Genomic DNA, 24,309 nt, shown 5'->3' with positions numbered 1-24,309 from the left:
TATAATAACAATGATATAGCATTTAGCTTACTGTGTTCTTTATAGTGAGCATGACAGAGAATCCTTACTGCCCTCTTTTGCAGTAAGGAGCTCTGGCTTTAAGACTCACTGAGAGAACATGTACATTGTAGGTAACTGTACGTAAATAAATATTTCTGATTCTAAATTGATAGTGAAATATACAAAAATAACAATACAAATAGACTACTATTTACAGAACAACTGCCTAACCAAGAAAAAGTCCCTGCATTTAGATATAAATAGTGTACCTATTTGAATCATGGTAATTATGTCGACTCCAGTCAACGCTCTAAAAAATTTTTTTTTTATCTGTTCGTTTTTTAGTACTGATTCCAAAAATGATATTCATTTTTTGCGGAAACGTCCTGTTTTCCCGGAAAATGGGAAAAACGGGAAAAATATTTTTACCCAAAACCCATGTTGTGGGTACTCAAATTGTGCGGAATTTCCTCCTGAACAAGAATATGTAATATTTATTACGATCGGACCACTATTAAATATCACCGGAAAAGCGGCCGCTAAGTACTTATTACTGCCTCATGGCGCTAGCATTGCGGGTTACTCTAGGCCATTGTAGAATGCGGGCTTTATTTTGGGTTAGGATTGGTTAGGTTAGGTTAAGTTAGGTTAAGTTTGGTTAGGTTAGGTTAAGTTAGTTTAGGTTAAGTTTGGTTAGGTTAGGTTTGGTTAGGTTAAGTTTGGTTTGGTTAGGTTAGATTAGGTTAGTTTATCAATAACATGAGTATTGTAAGTAAACGAACCTTAAATTGTGTAATGTGGGCACTATTAAGTAAAATATCACCGGAAAAGCGGCCGCTTCCAAATTCCGCACAATTTGAGTACCCACAACATGGGTTTTGGGTAAAAACATATTTTTCCCGTTTTTCCCATTTTCCGGGAAAACGGGACGTTTCCGCAAAAAATGAATATCATTTTTGGAATCAGCACTAAAAAACGAACAGATAAAAAAAAAATTTTAGAGCGTTGACTGGAGGTCGACATAATTACCTTTAAGGTAAATAAATATTGATAATTAATTCTCCAAACTAGGGACCACGTTGAAGCTTCCTCTTCATCGAAGCTACACTGTCCAGGAAGAACACTACTGTACTCATATTTCGGTTTAAATACACACATAGTGGCGTCCCCATCTTTAAATAATTGATAATTGATATTTTGAGAATGTGGATTGAGATTCATTGTAAGTGTAGTCAGTGTCCCACTAAACTTTTCCGAATTCTTATCCATGGTTGATAAGAACCATGTAACTTAATTAAAAAAAACCGCAAGCCTAACCCAGAATTTACGCCTCCCAATTTTCATCCTCCCAATAGTTTTTTAATTTTTATTATATGAAAATAATTATGTTTTGTGATAGTGTGTTGTTTTACAGGCTTTGAGCAGTACTTCTTCCTGGTAAATTAATGACGTCATCTTTCATCTTTCGTTTCGTGTCTTGTTTTTTGGAATATCAGTAGAACGTGATTCAATGACAGTCTTCCTTCAGCAAAAGTATTAAAATTTATTGAATATATGGCATTCGTGTGTATTTCACCCTCGTAAATTGAACGTATACACCGCTAACGTTGCTATTATAAATCAAATAATTTTGTTCCAACGCAAATTAACTTGTTAAACTCAAAACTCACATCAACGATGGCGTCCGATCCACACTCAAAACACAGGATGCAAGTCTTCAAAAACAAAGGAAAAGATCAAGATGTGAGTTTTCGACACACAATTGTTGTAATAGTTTATTTTAAAATTGTAATTAGCAATATATTTGCTTGTAACGTAAGTTTCATCATCGATCAAACATGGTTGGCCATGGCCTAGGCCACCACGGACCTCCATGCATTCTATTTCTCAAGACCTTGGACAGTCGATTAATTAATAAAAATAATGACATTCAGAGTAAATGTATGGTTGTATTTTATATTGTACAGCTATATCCCTTAATATATTGGGTATGATATTAGTCCTAATAATTATTGGTTTATTAGATGCCAATGATTTACACTAAGGTCAAGGCTAAACCAAACCCTCCATTTACCATAGGCCTAAGTTTTGAATGATCATTGTTAGGTAGTAAATGTGGCTTTAGAATGATATTTTAGTAATAAGTACATCGCTTTAACACAGACGTTCAAAACGTCCTTTTTCATAAATTAGGCCTAGGCTAGGGTAACTTTGTTTATTTTCACTGAGCCCCTTGAGTTGTCTGGATTTGAAAATGCTAAAACTTATTATCAGTTGTGCAAACGATAACCACAAAATAATACATTATAGCTGAGTTAACTTACTAAGTTAGTTACCTCGTAATAAAAATACTAAGTAGAACTTGTGTGAAGGTTGCCTGTTTGATCAAAAACTCTTACTTGTCAGTCACTTTGATGAAGGTAGTGTTAAGGTAGGGAAACTACAATATAGTAAGATATTATCAGATTAAAAATTGCATATTAATTTGATGCAACTAAGGCTTTTGTATTGGATAGGCCTAATTTATTGTTTTCACACAATATAAAATCGATCATATGTATTTGATAACTTAAGTCAACATTTTAACCCATCTGGTGTCAGTCATTTTGTGTGTGGTTATGGTCGATTTTCAGGCAATTTGCAGCAATGTTTAACTTATTATCTTATCTTATTATTAAAGTGATAACAATACAATTTTATGTAAACGGTTAAGGCCATTTACCAAATACTAATATGGGCATATTGCACATCAAAATTAAGCTTAGATAGAGTGTGTAGATTTGCTGAAAAGTATTGATATGGACGAATTTCTTAAGGGCTCTGCCCCACAGGCTGATTTCCAAAGGGCTACGCCTGACATGCTTCGAAAGCTTAAATGATTTAATTTAAAAAGTCAATGAAACAGCTGGTTAGTAAGTTACAAAACATGTTTATTTACTTGAAAAAGTTTTTTGTGCTGCTTTATGTAGATTGAGGAGGGTTATGTTTGGTTTTAAAGAAAGGTTGTAGGTATACTTTTTGCAAAGTATTGCTCAAATTTTCATTTTGTAATTTATACAGTAAGCTACATGTAAAGAAGCTTGACTAAAATTGAAAAATTATGTTAAAACATGTCATTCATGAAGCATCAAAATGAAGCAATTAATGCTATTGCTATATTAAGGTACGCTGTAATATTCTTTTGGATCTAACTTATTAGGAAGTAGGGGTGTGAAAGTAAGTACCGGTAGGTGTCGTACATTTTTAAATCAGTTTTATATTTTCTAACTAAATCATAGAGTTGCTGTATTTTAAAACACACGTCATCCCCACTTTATTTAACTTATTTATTTATTTACAGACGGAAAACTCAATTTTCATATACATACAATGATGGCAAGACGTATATAGGAATAGTCCCAAAATCACTCACTAGGCTTATTACAATGTCTTAGGCCTACTGGCTTTACAGATAACCTTCAAAACATAGGCCTAACTTCAAACTAATAAACTATTTATTATTGATAATTTTGTACCGTACATCTAGTTCAGTCTAAACAGATCAAAATCAAGCTTCAATGAAGAAAATATGCCTATAAGTTAGTAAGTTAAAAAACAACAGCAACAAGCAATAGGTTACTGAAGCCAAAATCAAAACATTGACTTTTTCTCAAAACATCTAAAAGCAGACAAACATAAGTAAGGATATATAGAAACAGACACCAGGAGGAAGCTAGTTTTCTGCTGTTTACAGCGATAGGCTACCTAAGTCATTAGATACAGTCCAACTTTGATATTTAAATTATATAGACCTCAAATGAAAACAATGGTATCTATTTAATATCAAATTAACTTAAAATTTCATCCAATTTAAAATATCTTAGGTTATCTGCAGAAATCATAAAGAAATTTGTTTTTCCTGCATAGGAAATGAGAAGGAGAAGGAATGAAGTGACAGTTGAACTGCGTAAAAACAAACGTGAAGAAACACTGCAGAAGCGGAGAAATGTTCCTATCACAGATTCCACAGGTAAACGCTATATGCCTCCATATGACATTAAAAACGATTAGGGACATTTAAGTTGATTAGAAGGCTCTCATTCTTTTTATGCCCATTTATGCTCATTCATGACAATGCCCATTTCATGTACATGATGAACGGTTAATAAATCAAATCATCATGCTTAATAGACCGTTTGTATTAGATGATGCACTGAAGAAATGCATGAATTATGTCTCCGATTTGTATGACGATATTCTATTTTATTTTATTTTAATGGACATTCCATTTTGATGTAGGTAGTATTATTTGTTTAAACATGATTAGTATCAATATAATAGTTAAATGCAATGTATACGGTTGCAAGATGGTTAATATTAAATAACAACTATAAAATTTGTGTTAGACATAGGCAACAAAAACAAATAACAATTAATTAATAATTAACAACAATAACTCCTAGCAAAAACAATAACAATGAAGATTGCCCTATGTACTAACCATAAATAACAAGGAAAACGGGCACGTGTTCAAAAAGTAAATATATAAATAAGTAAAAAAATATATATATAGGCCTATAGAAGATATTCCTTTGGTTTTAGTTTAGACTATACGAGACTTCCTCCTGCTAAAACTTATTTGGTTCCAGTTAGCCAACCTTTCATGACTTTAACTTACACCTCGTCATTGGCTTGTCTAGGTAAACAACCAAGTCAACCTTTTGATCCAGCTTGCTCCAAAGATGTTATTGTTGTATTTCTCTTTTATGATAATTTGGCTTTCTAATTGTGTAATCATTATATCCTACAATAGTATATATTTTTTGGTATTCTGGACCCACTTAAGTTTTTCAATGAACATACAGTATTTTTTCATCCTGTCTAATAATTCATGACTCATTTTTTCCTCTTTGACAGATGAGGACGACATTGACAGGAACCTGTCCAACATCAATTTGGAACAGCTGGTGATGGAAGCAGCCTGTGATAACCCAGAGAAACAACTCGTTGCCGTCCAGTCTGCTCGGAAACTGCTCTCCTCCGATAGAAACCCCCCTATTGACTCCCTCATAGCCAGCGGAATACTGCCTATCTTAGTCAAATGCCTTGAAAATCATGAAAAGTATGTTGGTCCTTAGTTTTCTATATAAATTTTCCAGCCTAGTAAGTTTAAGTGTAAGATCATGTAAGGAAAAAAATATGAATTGAAATAGGGCCTACCTTGTAAAAGCTGTGTGTGATGGTCAACACGTATCAAATTAGGCCTAATGGAAATCTACTAAGACCTATAACACACATAACCATAACTCAATAACCATAACAACCATAATAACCATAACGTATTTTTTGTTTCTCTACGAGCATTTAGCAGTGATGAAGGCTAATGAGTGTGTGAATGTTGCAGCCCCTCCTTGCAGTTTGAGGCGGCCTGGGCCTTGACAAACATCGCAAGTGGCACGTCACTACAGACACAAGCCGTGGTGGGCGCAGGCGCTGTGCCACTGTTCTTGCAACTATTGCATTCCTCTCATCAGACGGTGTGTGAGCAAGCCGTCTGGGCCCTAGGTAGGTGCTTCGGCTGTTTGGTTGTGCTCATGATAATCCTGTCAGTTAAGAATTCAGTATCAGGGATTTGTTTAGATCTTCTTTTGGTTCTCTTGTTTTGGAATTTTATTTGTTCTTTAAGAATTGTTTATGTAACCGGATTGACTTTTGGATATTGAATTAGACATCCCATCTACATAGACCATAGCTGTCTATATGGATCAGCTGTTGTCAGTTTTTTTTTAAACAGGGACACTGTTCTGTGAGCCAGTCGCAGATTGTACTACTCCTAAGTCCTAATGTGTAATACTCTATTTTATTTTATTCCAACGGACATTTCAGTTTGATGTGAACAAATTAAAAGGACTATTCCCTACCTCACCTATTTTCTGTTGCTCAGATAGATGCTATAGTTTACAATAAATAAGTCATCATATCAGTTTGACTTCCGGTTACAAAGCCCGCATATTTGAATGAAATCAGTTATTTACATTGGCACAATCTGTTGGTGTCTATTTATACAAGTCCATTTTGATTTAGCCTATAATCTGGTGACAACATTAACTTAAGGATTGAATGTCTACGTAGTTCTAATCCAAAGGTAACAGTTTAACAGTCAAAACTTTACTTTGGACATTTTATGACTATACACGACACTCGTCTATAGACATTATATATATATATGAGACTCAAATGGTCCTGAGAGTTAAAGCCTAGAACTTTTCTAAAAAGTTTGTTTTGTAAATTGTGTATTTTTTTTATTTTACACATTACAAGCCTAAGACTTGTAAAATACTGATTTTAGACATAGTATAGAATACTTTATATGTATTTAGGTCTTGGAAATGAATTATGCAACCTGGTCGTTTTGTAATGGACCCATCTGCTTATGTTGCTCATTTGAATTTAAATAACAGAAAAACTTAATTAATAACACACACAGGGATCTGTTTTTTAGAATTTTTTGAACAGCAAGCTTATCTGAATGGCAAAGAATCTATGCTGGATCCAGAAATATAGAAACGTAATATTATAGGCCTAGGCCTATACTAAATACAAATATTTTACATTTGCAGTCAAGTATTTCTGACCACAGTAAATTTCTCTCTTTTATCTACTCTCTTACTTTAACACAAGCTATTGTAACAAAAATCCTGATAACATAGGTCCTTCTGTCCGCCATTACCTTATGCTTATACCCAACCGAATTTGCACAACAGTTATTTGAAAGGAAACGTTAGGCCTACATAAGAATGGCTTATCCAAAACTATGTTCAAACCTTATTTCACAACTTTGGTTAAAACTGAAAACTCGTTTTTACATTTTTAAAAGACTCATCACAATAAACATTCAAGAAGTTTTCACAACATTACAGGAAACATAATTGGTGACGGTCCGGCTCTGAGGGATTATGTCATCAACCTGGGAGTGGTTCAGCCTCTGTTAAACTTCATCAAGCCAGACATCCCGATATCGTTCCTGCGCAACGTCACATGGGTCATAGTGAACTTGTGTCGCAACAAAGATCCACCTCCGTCGGTACAAACCATCAGTGAGATCCTGCCCGCTCTGAACGTCTTGATCCATCACAACGACATAAATGTAAGATGCATAACACATGAACATTGAGAGATAATGCGTATCAATAGTAATAGGTAGGTAGTATAGATTGGGTTGGTACATTATAAGGTACAGTAAAAAGAATTCCTTTTGTCGGTCAACACTAGGATTGAGCTTAAAAGTTAGCAACCGGGGTACAATTCAATCAACCAATAGATGTGATATAGTATTTCTAACTATTATAGTTGTCCTCTTGCGTTAATCGTTCAAAAAGGAACACATTAAGCTCTGAAAAATTAAAATAAGAAATTTAATTTCTTTAACAAATTATCATTACTCTGTCTAGTCCGTAGAACTACAATTCGCAAGCTATCACGTATTAAATTTACTCCCCTGTTTAGTTGACTTGGCTTTATTTAATAAACTTGAAACAATAAGCTTATCTAAAAGCCATTAGTTTCAGGAAAGAAGAAACCTATTATAAATGCTTCATTGTAATGTTTTTCTTTCAATTTTCCTTAATTTTTGTATAGGTCATACTGGATACTTAAGCTAAAAAAAAAACTTGTTAAAATAATAAACTAAACTATACTTTTCTCTCAAACTTTGCGTCTGTTGTACAGCATATAAATCAATGGTCTGAAACTGGACCCAGCTGTCCTTGATTGGGCTTTTCTAATGACCTTTACCAATGAGACAGCTGGTCTTAACAGTCAGTAAAGAAGCTACACAGATAATTTAACTCCATTCTACACTCATCTTGCATTTTTGGATAAAAATACACAAGCAAGTACAAACAGTCTCAAAGGATTGATTTAATCACTTGTATTAAAATAAGTTTCATATGAAAAAATACATCTTTTTTCAAAAGGCTTACAACTTCTCATGTGTTTTGCTTAGCTCAAGACTCATAGGAGTCTATGGAGCTAACAGCATTGTCTTGGTATTATTAGGCCTACTGTACTTGTGTTATCAACAGTGTTTCCACAACTACTCTCAAGTTACAAATATGTTTCATAACAGAATATTGAATCATTTTAAAAACAAAATAATACTTTTGTAAGTAATTGGGTCATCTCTAAAATGTGTCTAATGCTGTTTAATGCAATTTGTCTGATAGTTAATGATTATTTTCAGATACTAGTAGACACAGTGTGGGCCCTCAGTTATCTAACAGACGGAGGCAATGAGCAGATCCAGATGGTCATTGACAGTGATGTGGTGGCTAACCTCATTCCTCTCCTATCTCACAAAGAAGTTAAGGTAAAGATGAACGAATACTTGTTTATGGAGGCAAATTTATTACCACATGGTCCTTTCTTACAACTAACCTCATAAGATGAAAAATTACATAAGCAAACAATACCATATTTTAGTACTTTACTTTACTGTTCATTTTTGACGGTTTGAGATGGTACTCTATAAAATGTGTTAGTGTACTATAAACATTTGTCAATGTGATTTTTTTTTTTGACAATGAAAATTCTGGGAAAACACCGAATGGGAGAGGGATCATTTGATTTAGAGCTGCAGGTTCCAGATATTTTCTGGTTTGGGTTTAGTCAGCAGTTTGGCCCAAGGGAACGGTTTGAGCTAATGGGTCATTGTCACGTAATAGGATAACTTATGTCTCAGGTAAAAAACAAGAATAAAACTGAATAAAAAAGTAAACAAATGTGTATGTCTATTTCCTTACCTAATTTCCTAATATATATCCTTTAATTTTAATGCCGACGTGCATAATGTGATGGTTTTATAGGTTACAAACGCATATTTACAGACCGGTCACGCGTCTCCCGGTCACTAATTTTACATTTGATGTGATCTCAAAGTTGGGTAAAATAAAATAAACAGTCTACACGTATCAGTATAGGTTATACATATTGTGTATTCTGCAATTTCATCATCAGTTTAATCCAACAAGTGGTTAGAATATTTTTTTTTCGGCGTAAAACATCTGTCTCCAAAGACCACAACGATGTTTTGGCGGAAACAGCGTTGCAGTCTGACGTATAATTGTGTGTGGCAAACCGACAAGTTATTTGTTATCCAGAAGAACTTTAAATTACGAAGTTATAAGTGAAACATCAGGTAAGAACCACACCGTACCTAAATTAAGTTACAGTTCGGTCACGAACATATTTCTCATATATTTTATTAAAACAGTAAAAACTCTGTTGGACGAGCTGTCTAAATGTGTACCGAACATAACCTCAACAGGAGATTTAGTCTCGTCCACGAGGCTAGTAACTATTCCAACCGTTGTATCAAAATTACAGTCCGGTCACGAACAGTCCGGTAACGTTATCGGGGCTGTTTAGCCGTGACCGGACTGTAAGATGTGACCGGACTGTTGTTATATATGTTGTTATATGTTGTCAATGTGTTGTTATATATTAAAATTAACTTTTTTTTATAGTTGTTGTATTTTTAATAGAAATTATATATACATTATTTTAAGAACCGGATTTTTTTTCTTATAAATTTTTACTCAAACGTACATAAATAATATTAGTTTTGGTTAAAGTTTTACTTGTACCATTGGCCATTTTAACTTAACTTGTTTTTATAATGGTACATTTTTTAAGTAGTTAGTCGTTAATCAAGTTTGCTATTAGAGGCACGTAGTAGTAATTAGGCTAACTGTAGACCAGTTTTAATCTACAAAAACCAAAATAGAATGAATTGTTGTTTTGTCAATACTTGCGTTGTTGCGTCTTTAATGAAGCTAGTTGGTAGGCCTAGTACGCCTTACTCGGATTAGCTTTTAAAATGATTATCTTACAGTACGGGGTTCTTTCATTTTAGGTGATGGCTCGCAAGAAAAAAGAATCGATCCGAGAAAAATATGAGAAACAAAAAGAGCAGAACAGGGAACGGCAGCGGCGGAGAAGAGCGAAATTGTCAGCTGAAGACTTGGAAAAAAAGAGGCAGTATGATAGAGATCGTTACAAAAAAATGAAAGAAGATAAGAATATAAAAACCATAAATGAAATGACGGACAGAGAGAAGAGAAGAAAAAGAAAACAGTGGAGAAAATATAACCGTACACGGAAAGAAAAAAACCAAATGTTAGCTTCAGCGTTACTAAATACCCCACCAGGAACTCCAGAGCCTGAAATGATCAACAGGGTGTCTACCAGTCGGGAATTCCGGGAAATTCGGGAAAAAGTCGGGGATTTTGAAAGGTCGGGAAAAGTCGTGAAAAAGTCATGAATTTCGGCCGAAAGTCGGGAATAATCTAACCTTTCAAAATTAGGGATGAACGGGTCCCAAAACTTAAAAACAAATTCTGGATCTTATATTCCTGATCATTGGGACGGGATTACATTGAAGGGGTGTGGGATGAATCGAAAATGCATCGGAATTCCAATTTGATTCAGTGATGATCAAAATAACAATTTGAATCATGGGCATTCAGTATCCATATACGTTATTGAATCAGTATCCAAATAAGTTTTTGAATCAGTATCCATACTTTATTGAATCAGTATCCATATACGTTTTTGATTCAGTATAAATATACGTTTTTGAATCAGTATCCATGTGTTATTGAATCAGTATCCAAATACGTTTTTGAATCAGTATCCATACATTTTTGAGTCAGTATCTATATACGTTATTGAATCAGTATCCAAATACGTTTTTGAATCAGTATCCATATACGTTATTGAATCATTATCCAAATACCTTTTTGAATCAGTGTCCATACGTTATTGAATCAGTATCCATATACGTAGTTGACTGTTACATTGATAGTGTTACTTTGACTATCAGTATCCATATAACTTATTGACATTATTCAAATGATTGACATTAATTATATAAGTTATTCACTGAGACATTGCTTAGCCATACAAGTTATTACCCTCCAAGTACATGGCATACACTGAAACATTGCTTAGCCATACAAGTTATTACCATCCAAGTACATGGCATACACTGAGACATTGCTTAGCCATACAAGTTATTGCCATCCACGTACATGGCATACACTGAGACATTGCTTAGCCATACAAGTTATTACCATCCAAGTACATGGCATACACTGAGACATTGCTTAGCCATACAAGTTATTGCCATCCACGTACATGGCATACACTGAGACATTGCTTAGCCATACGTTATTGCCATCCACGTACATGGCATACACTGAGACATTGCTTAGCCATACAAGTTATTACCATCCAAGTACATGGCATACACTGAGACATTGCTTAGCCATACAGGTTATTGCCATCCACGTACATGGCATACACTGAGACATTGCTTAGCCATACAGGTTATTGCCATCCACGTACATTTCATACACTGAGAAGACATTGCTTAGCCATACAGGTTATTGCCATCCAAGTACATGGCATACACTGAGACATTACTTAGTCATACAGGTTATTGCCATCCACGTACATGGCATACACTGAGACATTGCTTAGCCATACAGGTTATTGCCATCCAAGTACATGGCATACACTGAGACATTGCTCAGCCATACAGGTTATTGCCATCCAAGTACATGGCATACACTGAGACATTGCTTAGCCATACAGGTTATTGCCATCCACGTACATGGCATACACTGAGACATTGCTTAGCCATACAGGTTATTGCCATCCACGTACATTTCATACACTGAGAAGACATTGCTTAGCCATACAGGTTATTGCCATCCAAGTACATGGCATACACTGAGACATTGCTTAGTCATACAGGTTATTGCCATCCACGTACATGGCATACACTGAGACATTGCTTAGCCATACAGGTTATTGCCATCCAAGTACATGGCATACACTGAGACATTGCTTAGCCATACAGGTTATTGCCATCCAAGTACATGGCATACACTGAGACATTGCTTAGCCATACAGGTTATTGCCATCCAAGTACATGGCATACACTGAGACATTGCTTAGCCATACAGGTTATTGCCATCCAAGTACATGGCATACACTGAGACATTGCTTCGCCATTCATGTTATTGCCATCCAAGTACATGGCATACACTGAGACATTGCTTCGCCATACCGGTTATTGCCATACAAGAAGTTATGTATACCTTGTAGTTCTGATTCTATCCTCTTATTTTATCAATGTAAACCAATTGAAAGATTCAGTATTTAAATCTTACAAAGGTTTTTATTTGTTTACACCCAAACATATCTTTATTTATAATCAATAAAATAAAATAGGTAACATGCTTAACAACATGATGCTGCAAGTAAAAATTATGAAATAGGCAAGAAGCTCACTGATATTTCCAGAAATACTGGTTCTTCTAATGTATGATTGAAAACAGATATTGTACTCCATTGACAAGTATGAATAGAAAAATTCCATGTTGCTTCGAATCGAGTTACATCAACATTTTTTTTAAATCGAATAGTTGCTTTGAATTGAAATGTTTTGCTGCTTCACACACCCCTACATTTAATACGGGATTTTCTCGGCATGTGATTTGTTTCGATCGTCAGTGATTTTGCTGTGTCGCGAGTGATCGCGAGACGGAAAAAGGTGTAGTAACATGGAGAACGGACCCAGTTTTTGGTCGGGATTTATATAAAAATGGTAATGAAAAGTCGGGAAAAAGTCGGGAATTCCATTTGAGAAATCTGGTAGACACCCTGATCAATCTTCGAGAAGAATCACGACAAAAAAAAACTGGAAGGAAGGCGGTGAAAAAAGATAGGGCAAAAGTATATAGAGTTGTCGAAAAACAAAAAAAGACCATCCATGATCTTGAAAAAAAAATACGCAAATACAAAAAGAGATTGGAAAGGGAGAAGAAAAAAACTAAACAAACTTCATCTCCTTCCCCAAGGAAGCAAGTAGCTGCCCTTGTTACGCCACGAACCTCACCACAGATTAGAAAGCAGTTATTTTTAGGCTTTGCCTTGCAGAAACAACTTGAAAAAAGTGTTGAAAATACCGGGAGTAAAAAAAAAGGGAAAACAGTTGATAAGAAAAGCAATAGGCAACCAAGTATTGAAAAAATACAGGATTCAAAAACATTTTAAGACAATCGTACCTTACAAAGCAAACAAAATTCTATCCAGTGATGGTAGTCCCTCCAAATATTCACGAAAAAAGAAAGATTGTGTGACGGATCAGTTATCGAGCCAGTTACTGAATTTCTTTGAGGACGATAGTGTCAGTAAAATGTGTGCTGGAAAAAAAGATTTTGTGAGGCAGGGGAAGACAAAAGTTCAGAGAAGAATATTGTTAGACACCTTAAAGAATCTGCACAAGCGATTTGAGGAAGAAACAGGGTGTACAATTTCCTACAAATCATTTGCGAGATCAAGGCCATTCTGGATAACCTTTCCCAAGAATAGTGACAGAGACACCTGCGCATGTGCAAAACATGCCAATATGGAGCTGCTTATAACTTCGTTGAGCAACGTAAAATTAATCAAGGAAAGAAATATCAACGACGTAATAAATGAAGTCGTTTGCTCCCCAAAAAACAAAGCATGTATGTTCAACGAATGCATAATTTGCAAAGACAGGAAAGTAGACTTTTTAATTGAAAATGATTTCAAAGTGAAATATTTTAAGTGGATGGACGTCAAAGAAGAAAGAATAATAAAGAACCAAAAGAGAATCATCAAGAAGACGGTAAAAGTAAAAATTATCAAACAAGCTACTGCAGTTAAAGACATTTTTGAAACAGATCTCGTGGCATTCAAAAAGCATTTGTATTACGCCATCCACCAAAACTCACAGTTGAAGAGGAAACTACAAAATTTGACAGAAAACGAACTTTTGTTCAGAATCGACTTTGCAGAAAATTATGTATGCAAATATGCATCGGAGGTTCAATCGATTCATTTTGGAGCCTCCAAACGGCAACTGTCCTTACATACTGGTGTTAGATACTCTAAAAACAGTACAGATTCTTTCTGTACTGTATCAAACAACCTGGATCACCAGGCCCACGCAGTGTGGGCTCACTTGACACCAGTTTTGGAGAAAGCTGCTTTGGAGTTTCCAAACGTAGAAGCCGTCCATTTCTTTTCAGACTCCCCATCAAGCCAATATCGAAATAGAATAAACATAAATCTTTTTAAAACCAACGTCCCGCAAATATTTCCAAACGTTTCCGAAGTAACATGGAATTTTACGGAATCAGGTCACGGGAAAGGGCCAATGGATGGTATTGGGGGGAGTCTGAAAAGAGAAGCTGATGCTAAAGTTTTACACGGAAGTGATATTAAAAACGCGTCTGACTTCATAGAAGTTCATTCCAAGAGCAAGGTGGATCTTCTAGAAATCCGTTCAGAAGATATTGAAAGAATGAAGAAGACAGTTTCAGAACTTAAAATCCCAGCCGTAAAAGGAATAATGCAATCCCACCAAATTAGTTTTTCCACTGTAAAGGAAGGTAGAACTTTTGTTAATTCTATGTCATGCTTCGAGTGCAGCCTGAATCATCCCTGCAAACATTACCACTTATTCGAAGTATTTGAAGCTAAACTACCCCGCCCTGCAAAAAAGAAGCTAAGGGTTGATGACGTTTATTCCAGTTCTGATGAGGACGATCTCGACTTTCACCTTCTTTCTTCATTACCTTCGATGGATGAAATTTTTCCTTCTAGTAGTGAAGATAATCAATCCTTCACAAAAGACCAATTAATGACCGAAGATTCATCAGCAGACTTTTCAAAAATTGTTTTGGGAGTCTTTTTGTTGGTTAAACTTGAAACTGTCTCCAAGAACACTTGTAACAAGCCTTATGTAGCTATATGCCAAACACCTGTGGTTAATAACGAGTTCGAAGTTATGTTTATGAGACCTTGTGAAAAAGACAAAAACATGTTTATTCCAAATGAGGCTGATACATCAGTGATCCACATTAACCAGGTTGTGAACATTCTACCACAACCTAGGATGGTCATGAAAGGACACCACCGTATATTTTACAAATTCAAGAAGGCACCACTTTAAAAGAATTCGTTCTGATATGTAGGCCTAGATCACGTTTGAAGTTGTCAACCATCTTGAGGCTATAATTTGATTTATTGATTGCCTTTTGCTTTATTAATTTAATGTTTTGAAAACATTATCTAAATAGGTATCTTATTACTGGTACATCTTATACATTGTATGGGAATAAGGTGTTGAAAAAAATGTAGGCCATGTTTATTTACGTTTTTATTACATACATAAAACAAAATAAATTAATAGACCTATGTTTGATGATGTAAAGCTATTCGAAGCTATAACTAATTGTATTTAAAGAGTGCCTTTTGTCTTTTCCAATTTATGTTTTGACGACATATGTTTATCTTACTCAATCTTATCAAATGAAGGGAAAATGTGTGAACGTATTTACACGTTTATTAACTTTGCATACTCTCATAAAACACACTTGTTTTTCTGTACATATATATATTTTATGATTTTATTCCATATTGTATTTGTTTTCAGTAAGCACTAATGTATTTTTTCGGATAAGTTTATGTTCTTTGTTCTTATTGTAAGTCACGTAGGCCCAGGCCTAGATTTATTTTAGTGTTCTTTTTGACAGTCCTTATTTAGGTTAAATGAATTCATTTTCATAGTTTTATGTCTTTTATCTACAATTATACTGGGTTAATTTACTCTTTGCAATAAATTAAGTTTATAAACTTATCTGTTTACTTATTATTTAACATATCATTACCTCGTCAACAGCCCGGTCACGGCCGCGACAGTCCGGTCACGGCTTTAACAGCCCGGTCACGCAACTATTGTGTACAATTTAAGAAACATTATTTATTTTAAAAATCTCTTTTTACAACAGTCGGTTTTTAAAGTGTTGTTATTTTAATTATACATGACGGTTTTCAAATACAAAGTCGTATTTAATTATCTATGACGATTTTTGTTGGTCTTTGATTACAGTTTCTTCCAAATACCACCTTTTCTTCTTTGTTTTTACCAATAAAACTAACTTTTAACCTTAAAATACGATACGATCTATTATACTAGTAATGTTTCCAGGTTATCATTGATTTTTTTATTTCATAGAACTATATTAACACGTTTTTTCATAACAAACAAGAATGTGACCGGAATGTTAATTTTTATTGTACTTGGTTACTTGAAAAATAGGAAAAAAATACTAAATAAGGGTTTTAAGCTCTGCCACCTATGTGTTTGTTATTCTGATGAAGTAGTTATTATAATATGGTAAAATTAGAACAATATTTTAGTATTAATAGAAAAAAAAATCTTTTATTCAAATTATCCCATTCTGTGACAATGACCCTTATAATAATTTTCGGGCCAAGTACCTATGTAATTTTTTTAGATCTAAGGAAACGACTGCCAACATTTTTTTAGATCTAAGGAAACGACCGCCAAGATGCTCAGTCTGAAATTGACAATTTTGTTTTTACAATGTCCCCTTGACAGCAGCAGGTTTAGAATTTCTCCATGACCTAAGATGTTAACAATTTTGCTGTGACTTAAGAAGATGTTCTTGATTTCTCTGCTTCATATAATGGGCAATATTGTTTAAACCAACTGTAGCATTAGGCCTACAATAATTTTTTTTTTCAATCTGGAGCTTTCTTTTGAAAGCAACCTGATTTTGACCTGAAGGAATAAAATTTTGACCCAACTCAGAGAAAAATAAACTGGCCTACAGACTCCCAGAATCAGGAGTTGATGTTTGACACAGAAACTGATTTTAACAATTTGATGTTAAAATTATGCAATTCACTTGTACATGTAACTGATGTTTGTTGTGTACAGGTACAGACAGCTGCTCTGAGAGCGGTTGGCAACATTGTCACAGGCACAGACGAGCAGACCCAGGTGGTTCTCAACTGTGACGCACTCTCACACTTCCCCGCCCTGCTCACCCATCCCAAAGAGAAAATCTGCAAGGTTGGTAATGCTGTGTTGCATGTACAATAACTGTTAAATACTCCATTCCATGTTCACCGTGTAGTACGGAGGTTTACAAGTTATGTATTGAAAAATGAAGTTTCAGTGTAAAAAGTCTTGGGTAACAAGAGGTATTAAAATATCTAGTATTAGAAAAAGGGAACTAAGCAGACTTGTAAAGAAAACAAATAGAAATCTGATAGAAATTTTATTAATTAGGCCTATAAGGGCCTGTAAAAAGGTATAAATTAACTTTCAACAAGGTTAATTAAGTGTTTTTTTTTTTCTATGTTTTCAAAACGTTCATTTATTTCTGTTAGGCTATGTTACGACTCACTCCCACCCACGGGGTTTCCCATGTTGGTTTCATTTTGGATATTTATATATTTTGTATGTAATATTTGTAAAATGCTTGTAACAATGTTTATTTGATGCAAAATAAAATAAATTTTATTTGATTTGGTATGCAATGAATAAAAAAAAAGTATAATGCTTAAGCTATAAAAGACTTTTTTTCAATTCGGAAATTTCAAAATTTTCTTTTTCTACAATTTAAGCTATAAAAGAATCAGATAACAAGAGTAAGTCTGCTTAGTCTATCATTAAATCTGGTTGTAAAAAAAGTGACTTTAACTTTCCTGATATTAGGGTTAATGACAATCATCTCAAAAGTGGCAAGGAAATTTCTGAATTCTTTGGGAAAAGAATCGTTTAAAATATGCAGGGCTTAAGCCTCTCTTTAAGAACGGGAAGAGAGAAAATCCGAACGAATATCGACCAGTTTCCCTTCTACCATCATTTTCAAAAGTGTTTGAAAAACTAGCATCCAAACAAATCTCTAGTTTTCTTGAGATTAATAATAATATTTTGGCTTAGTCTTAGAAATGGTTTAAGCACAATTACAGCGTTATCAGATTGTATTAGCGAGGTTTCATGGGCTTTGGATGGGTCACAGAGCACAAAGGGAGTGTTTTGTGACCTTTCCAAGGCATTTGACTGTGTGAACCATGGTATCCTTTTGAAAAAGCTAAATATTTATAACCTTTCAACAAAAAATCTGTTTTATGGTTGACTTAATACTTAACAGATCGTTTTCAAAGAACTGGTAATTTTTAACTTGGTAATTAAAAATCAATATCAGAATGGGAAAAGATTACAGTTGGTGTTCCTCTAGGCTCGATTCTTGGACCTTTACTCTTTATTTTGTATATAAATGACTTGCCTAAAAACAACCTATTTATCTAACAACCTTATTTTATATGCCTGTGATACAACTGCAGTTGTCAAATCTAAAAAAAGATTCAGAATTATCGCTCAAAGCTAAACAAGCCTTATCGGAACTGGAACATTGGTTCAGCATTAACGGTCTAAAAATCAAGATAAAACCCAATTGGTAAAGTTTTGTACTCCTCAGGCAAGGGAGTTTAGAGACCAAAATTTAGATGTTCAGTTCACGATGATGCAAAATTCCTCGGTTTTGTATGTAGATTCAAAGCTAAATTGGAACAAAGCATTGAAAATTTAATTAGTAGACTTAATTCGGCATGTTATCAAATGATATGTTTAAGAAACACAATTGACTTAAAAACTCGTTTGATGTTACTATGCATACTTCTATTCAATTCTTCAATATAGAATTGAATTCTGGGGCTTAGCATCAAACATTGATTTAATTTATAAGATTCAGAACAAATATTAAGAATAATGACATTTGCGCCATGGAGAACATCTTGTAAACCAATTTTTAAAGAGTTAGGAGTTCCTGGTTTAACAATAAAAAATAAAAAAAACTCTAAATGGTAGAGGGAAATTTTGAAAAAATATATAATGAAAACGTTCAGCACATAGGTATGATACTAGGTTTCAAACTAATTTTCAATATCCGCGGCATCGTCTTTCATTAGTAGAAAAAGTCCAACATACATGGGCAAAAAACTGTTTAATAAACTGTCTCAAGAATTCACACACTTCAAAAGCAGCCTTGCTAATTTTATTTTAAGAAAAACCTATTACTACAAATGAAACCAATCAGGATGTGTAATAATGAATTTGTTTTTAACTATATTTTTTTTTATTAATCCATTTTTGTCTAAACCATTACAGTAATTTGTTTTTATAGTTTTAGTTAATTTTATTATTTTACAACCCTTTAGTCTTAAGGTATTTGTATATTGACAATGTCATCTGTTTTATAGCATTGCTATTAGGCCTACTGTATTTGTAAACGTTATGTGACAATAAAGGTTTATTTATTTAGTGACGCTAACCTTCCTAAAAACGGGACTGGATCGACAAAACACTTTTTAACTTTTTAAGGATTTTGTTGTGGATAGGTTTAACAGCAAGCTTACCTTACTGTCAAAAATACATGAATAAATACATATAATTTCTTGTGCTACTAGCCCCTTCTTCAGTTGGAGATTCCTTGAGTACTAGAAGAGTCTTATAGTAAATTCACTACTGAAGAAATACTATGGTTAAGATGTATACATACTAAATATGTCAGATCCTTTCTCAAGAATAAGAAGCTAAACCATTCCCCAGCACATAGTACAAATTTAAGCTGCAGTTTACTAAGGTCAGTTCTTTGCATGAAATGAAATGCATCTAAATCCTTGTGTACATTGTATGTAACTAGTGTCCCTGTTGCTCGAAATCGAGCAATTGCTAAGTATTACAAGCGTTATTTTAAAACGAATAACAGTCATATTTTTTTATGACTGTAAAAGATTCGACTCAAAGATTATGGAATACTCAAGATGTACATAACAGATCGATATAATCAACATTTCTTGTAAATATGTTATCATTTTTCAAAAGCTGATTTTGTTTTTTAGTGTTTATAACACACATTATTTCTATTTCTTCCCCTTGGTGGTGTTCTATGACTTTCCTATGTTTCCATAGTTTGCAAATCGTCTCTTTCAATGATTACTAAGAAATGCCGCACAGTGTTAATTCAGTTTTCTTTTTAGTATATCAGTTTATCCAGGCTCTCTCGTTTTTCCCATAGTAATAATTACGCCAACCCAAATTCAAATAGTAACTATTTCATTTCAACCGAGTAGGCCTAAGTAAATGTTTGTGGCAACTAACTGTTAAATTAGCAAACTTATTGGCTGTTTACAATTAACATATGTTCTTCTTCTCACTTTTAATTTCTGACAACAGCTGGAGTTTCATAACAATATTTGTTTCCCATGTTAATCTTTTGGAGAAATACGAAACTTTAAAGGGCCCCAGGGCCTCACCCTCTAATTATTTCCCTAAAAAGAAAGTTTCTTGCACAACTTCACGTTACGCTCTTTCCAATGACACCAAGAACATGTAAATCGGTTCAGTAGTTTCGGAGGAGTAATTGTCACAAAAAACCTGCTTGCGTATTAAATAAGTATAGATATAAGTTTTCAGAACAGATCAACTGTTCAGCTTTGATCTAAGATCTAATGTATGTTTTCAATTTCAGGAAGCTGTTTGGTTCCTATCAAATATCACGGCAGGAAACCAAGCCCAAGTCCAAGCAGTCATTGATGCCGGCCTTTTACCCAAAATCATCAAGAATTTGAGCAAGGTTTGTATGTGATTGTAATACGATTCTAAACTGAACACACTTTTTTCACTTAACACGCTTTATACGTTTTATTTAGGCCATCTGAGTATTAAGGAAGCATCTAAAGCGCCTTCTGTGTATTCTAGATTTGACTAACCTACAATCTAAGTTGTATAAACCAAAACTATAAAATTAACCACTTTAGAATTTGATAGTTGATTCGTAATAGGGAATATCGTTTTAACTTCTTAATTTCTCAAACGATCCATGATTTTTTCAAACTGCAAGTAAAAAGTTGATTTTATGTAGAATCTGTAGAATGTAGCTTATTTCTGTTCTATCAATGTGTTCTATGAATCTATGGGCCGTTTGTTTTGATTTAACCTCTAAATTTAAGAACTATGAACACACTACAAAGAAGTGGATAAATATAGTCCACCATATCTCAACCGCTTCTAGTTAAAAGAATCCAACTGTAATGATTTGTTTTAAGTGTTACGTGTGGATTGCAGGGTGAGTTCCAGACACAGAAAGAAGCTGCGTGGGCCATCAGCAACTTGACCATCAGTGGCAACCGTGACCAGGTAGCTCGGTTGGTACAGGAAGGAGTGATCCCACCCTTCTGTAATCTGCTTAGCTGCAAGGACCCACAGGTAAAAACGGAACCAAACCTTATCAACAGTTGAATTTGTAAAGACCAATTTTTTTCAGGACGGATTTTTTTTTTTTTTTTTTCAATATTTGAGACAAATAGTACTCATGGTAAGACCTGGACCAGGGACCGATTTAATTTTTCATTTTGAGGTCCCTAGAGGCCAAAAACACCATCCGTTCAAATTCAATATGTGTGTGTCCGTTAGCACGATAACTCGCTACTATTGACGTATGGTCAAAAAACACTATTTACCTTCCCCGTAGCAGCAAACCTAAGCACTCATTAAATCTAATGTTATTTAAATAGGGAATATATATGTCTTATTTATGGAAATATTTTAGTAAAAATGTAATCAGACAAGTTGAAATTCGCTTAGTCTGCAGGTTTGCTGCGGCAGGGGGTATTTTTTTTAGAGCGAAGGTATTTTTTGATATGAGACTATTTTACTGACTGCAGGCTTTTTTCTTAAGAAGAATGTTGAATCCGTCATGGGGTAGAGGTGACTAAATAAATTACTCAGGTGTGAAATAATGGTTCGTTTATTAGCGGATATTAATCTCACACATACCGACAAAACAAACTCTTATAATACTAAATATCACAGAAGAATTCCCATTGACTAGCCAATTAATATTATTAGAGGGCTAACGATTAGACCAAAAGCTTGGATGTAAATTTGCACCTATCACCACATACCTACCATTAGTTATAGTCAGAGAGACATCCCAGCGATGTTGGATGGTCAAGATCTGGAGCTTCTCTGACTCTAGACTCGGTGGTTAGCAAAACCACCTTATCCAACCTAAAAGGTAGTAGGGAGCTCAACTTGTTACTTTAAAGTTTCCCTAATTATTGAAATCCTTGTTTGGATCTGGGATTATTTTACAATCTATAAATATCAAACTGATGCTTTTACTTATGGTCGAGCTCCCTGCAAACTATTAAATTAAACTGTAGGGGTAACGTTACACATAGGTTAGCTTTTACTCTCCTGCCTCATGTGCCTGGTTTTGTTATTTAGATGTATACAAAGTTTTGTTCAGCAATTTTGTGGTTTGTCTCACAGGTTATTCAAGTGGTGTTAGATGGTATCAACAACATGCTCAAGATGGCCGGACCACAGGTCGAGGCTCTGGCCAACATGATTGAGGAGTGTGGAGGTAAGATATAGCTGTACAATGCTTCTAAATGCAGTGCATGGCGTGAACTGGCCCCATTCCGAATTACTAGAAATTTTAGTCTATTCTAATATCTAGACGGTGGTGACGTCAAAATGGCGCTAAAGGATGGTGCAATAATAAGTGAAAACAGTTTTAACTGAGTTGTTATTAAATTTTATACTATACTATACTATACTTAATAAAGAGATTATTAAGATTAAGATTTCAGGTAGTTATTCATAATTTCTAATACATTATTGTATATTTTTACAATAACAAAAATTTACACGTAATGGTTATGTAGAAATTTAAATTTCCCCTTTTTATCTTAACTACAGTACAAGAAATTAAATAAATAGAGCAAAATTTATTTTGGCCTGAATAAAATATACCACAAAAATTTAATATGCCTGTGATGGAGCCAGATAATTGGGCATTTCGGACCATTGGATGCCAGACTAACGAAGGTTCACTGTACAACTCACTGTCCACTGTTTGCGTTTGTTTTTATTTAAGAACGATTAAAAAAATTATTCAGCTCTTTCAGCATTATTAGATTTAAAACTTATGTAAACTTTAAAACTGAAGTAAGTAACATATTCTGCCAGTATTACTCAGTTGGCCAGATTTATAATATTGTAAATGTGTTATTTCAGGATTAGACAAGATTGAACTTTTACAGAATCATGAAAATGTAGACATCTACAAGCTGGCTTATGATATAATTGAGCAGTACTTCTCTGAGGTTAGTATTCTATTTAGTCAAAAGACATTTTAAAAGTTGTGCTAAAGATTTTATCAGCAATGTGTTATCTGGCGAATTAGTGCTGATTCTTATTGATTTAATCTTTGATCAATAGAAACAGTAAAACAGTTTTTTTTTTATGAAGGATTAAGTGTAGTGTTGAACTCTCTTTGCCTACATTAAAAGTCTCCCAGGGGTCAAAATATTGTGTGTATGTGGCTTCATGTTCTATGACTTACCTCTGTGTTTCTTCTGAGGTAAGCTAGCTGCAATCTCTTCATTCTACATATCAAAATCCTGGCCTAGATCCTTTACTTTAACAAATCTAATATTAACTTGGGTGCAAGTAGACTTTTCATCCTATTGTATAATCTTAAACTTGTTTGATGTCAGTGTGTCAATGGTGACTTCCTGTATTGTTAGCATGTATCCATTAACCTTGGTGGTATGTTTTCTAGTTGGAGGAAGACGTCAACCTTGCACCCCAGACAGGTGAAGGCGGTTTCCAGTTCGATCCCAACACAAGTATACCTAGTGAAGGTTTCAAGTTTTAAATAACGCAACAGTCCTGTAATGATCGACATAATCGCTTTTGAATTTTAAGCTACTTTTGTAAATGACCCTACTCGATATTAGAAAGCGGTGTATATTTCTCGGCCATATTTTTTGTTATTTGAAATTGTTGTACATGAACGATTTAAGTCACAATCCCAAGGGTGCAAAACTCATACATAATTTCTCGAGTACTGTGATTTGTCTTTGTAATAAATATCATCATATTGATTTTATCGGCATAGACACATGTGAATAACCTGTTACCTCGACCGAGGTATAACAATAAAATAGATACTGATAAATTTATTTATACTTTTATTTTATGCACGGACCCTGTTTTTATTTTGGGGATTATCATCCTTTATGAAACATAATGTAATAAAGGTATGTTTCATTTAATATAAGGAGTTTAAAATTTTTCATCCTTTAAGCCCTTGCCACAGATTATGGGAGTAAAGGTTTATGGCAGATGGTAAATTTGTACTACAGACATGGAGTTCCCTTTCCTCTTTAACTTGAAACTTATCTTAATCCCTCATCTATATCCTCCTTGAAATTGAATTGCTGTCCAAAAACCCTAATTATTAATGCTAACTTCTTTAGCATTAATAAATTATTAATGCTAATTATTAATGCTAACTTCTTTAGCATTAATAAATTAGGGTTTTTGGACAGCAATTCAAT

At 34.1% G+C, this 24,309-nt stretch overlaps 1 protein-coding gene across 1 annotated transcript; it reads left to right on the top strand.

Annotated features, from left to right (window-relative positions):
- Positions 1-1,482: 1,482 nt before the first annotated feature.
- LOC129000920 (importin subunit alpha-3-like) lies at positions 1,483-23,931 on the top strand. Its single transcript, XM_054428004.1, has 12 exons — positions 1,483-1,743; positions 3,907-4,009; positions 4,897-5,101; positions 5,384-5,544; positions 6,900-7,126; positions 8,222-8,347; positions 16,826-16,960; positions 20,427-20,531; positions 21,023-21,163; positions 22,232-22,325; positions 22,982-23,070; positions 23,529-23,931. Exons 1-12 carry the CDS (start codon positions 1,678-1,680, stop codon positions 23,622-23,624), a joined length of 1,548 nt encoding a protein of 515 aa, XP_054283979.1. The 5' UTR covers positions 1,483-1,677; the 3' UTR covers positions 23,625-23,931.
- Positions 23,932-24,309: the final 378 nt, after the last annotated feature.

The sequence above is a fragment of the Macrosteles quadrilineatus genome, unplaced genomic scaffold (genome assembly GCF_028750875.1).
Source record: "Macrosteles quadrilineatus isolate MER2022 unplaced genomic scaffold, UCM_ALF_1.0 Scaffold_8__2_contigs__length_117827958, whole genome shotgun sequence".
Lineage (NCBI taxonomy): Eukaryota > Metazoa > Arthropoda > Insecta > Hemiptera > Cicadellidae > Macrosteles > Macrosteles quadrilineatus.
This window is presented reverse-complemented; position numbering and strand designations above follow the sequence as displayed.

What these genes read in the sequence shown, in the direction of transcription:
- LOC129000920 (XM_054428004.1), top strand. Translation starts at nt 1,678, where the DNA reads ATGGCGTCCGATCCACACTCAAAACACAGGATGCAAGTCTTCAAAAAC. An exon ending in ACAAAGGAAAAGATCAAGAT is followed by an intron (nt 1,744 to 3,906) that starts GTGAGTTTTCGA and finishes TTTCCTGCATAG; the next exon opens with GAAATGAGAAGGAGAAGGAA. An exon ending in TTGAGCAGTACTTCTCTGAG is followed by an intron (nt 23,071 to 23,528) that starts GTTAGTATTCTA and finishes TATGTTTTCTAG; the next exon opens with TTGGAGGAAGACGTCAACCT.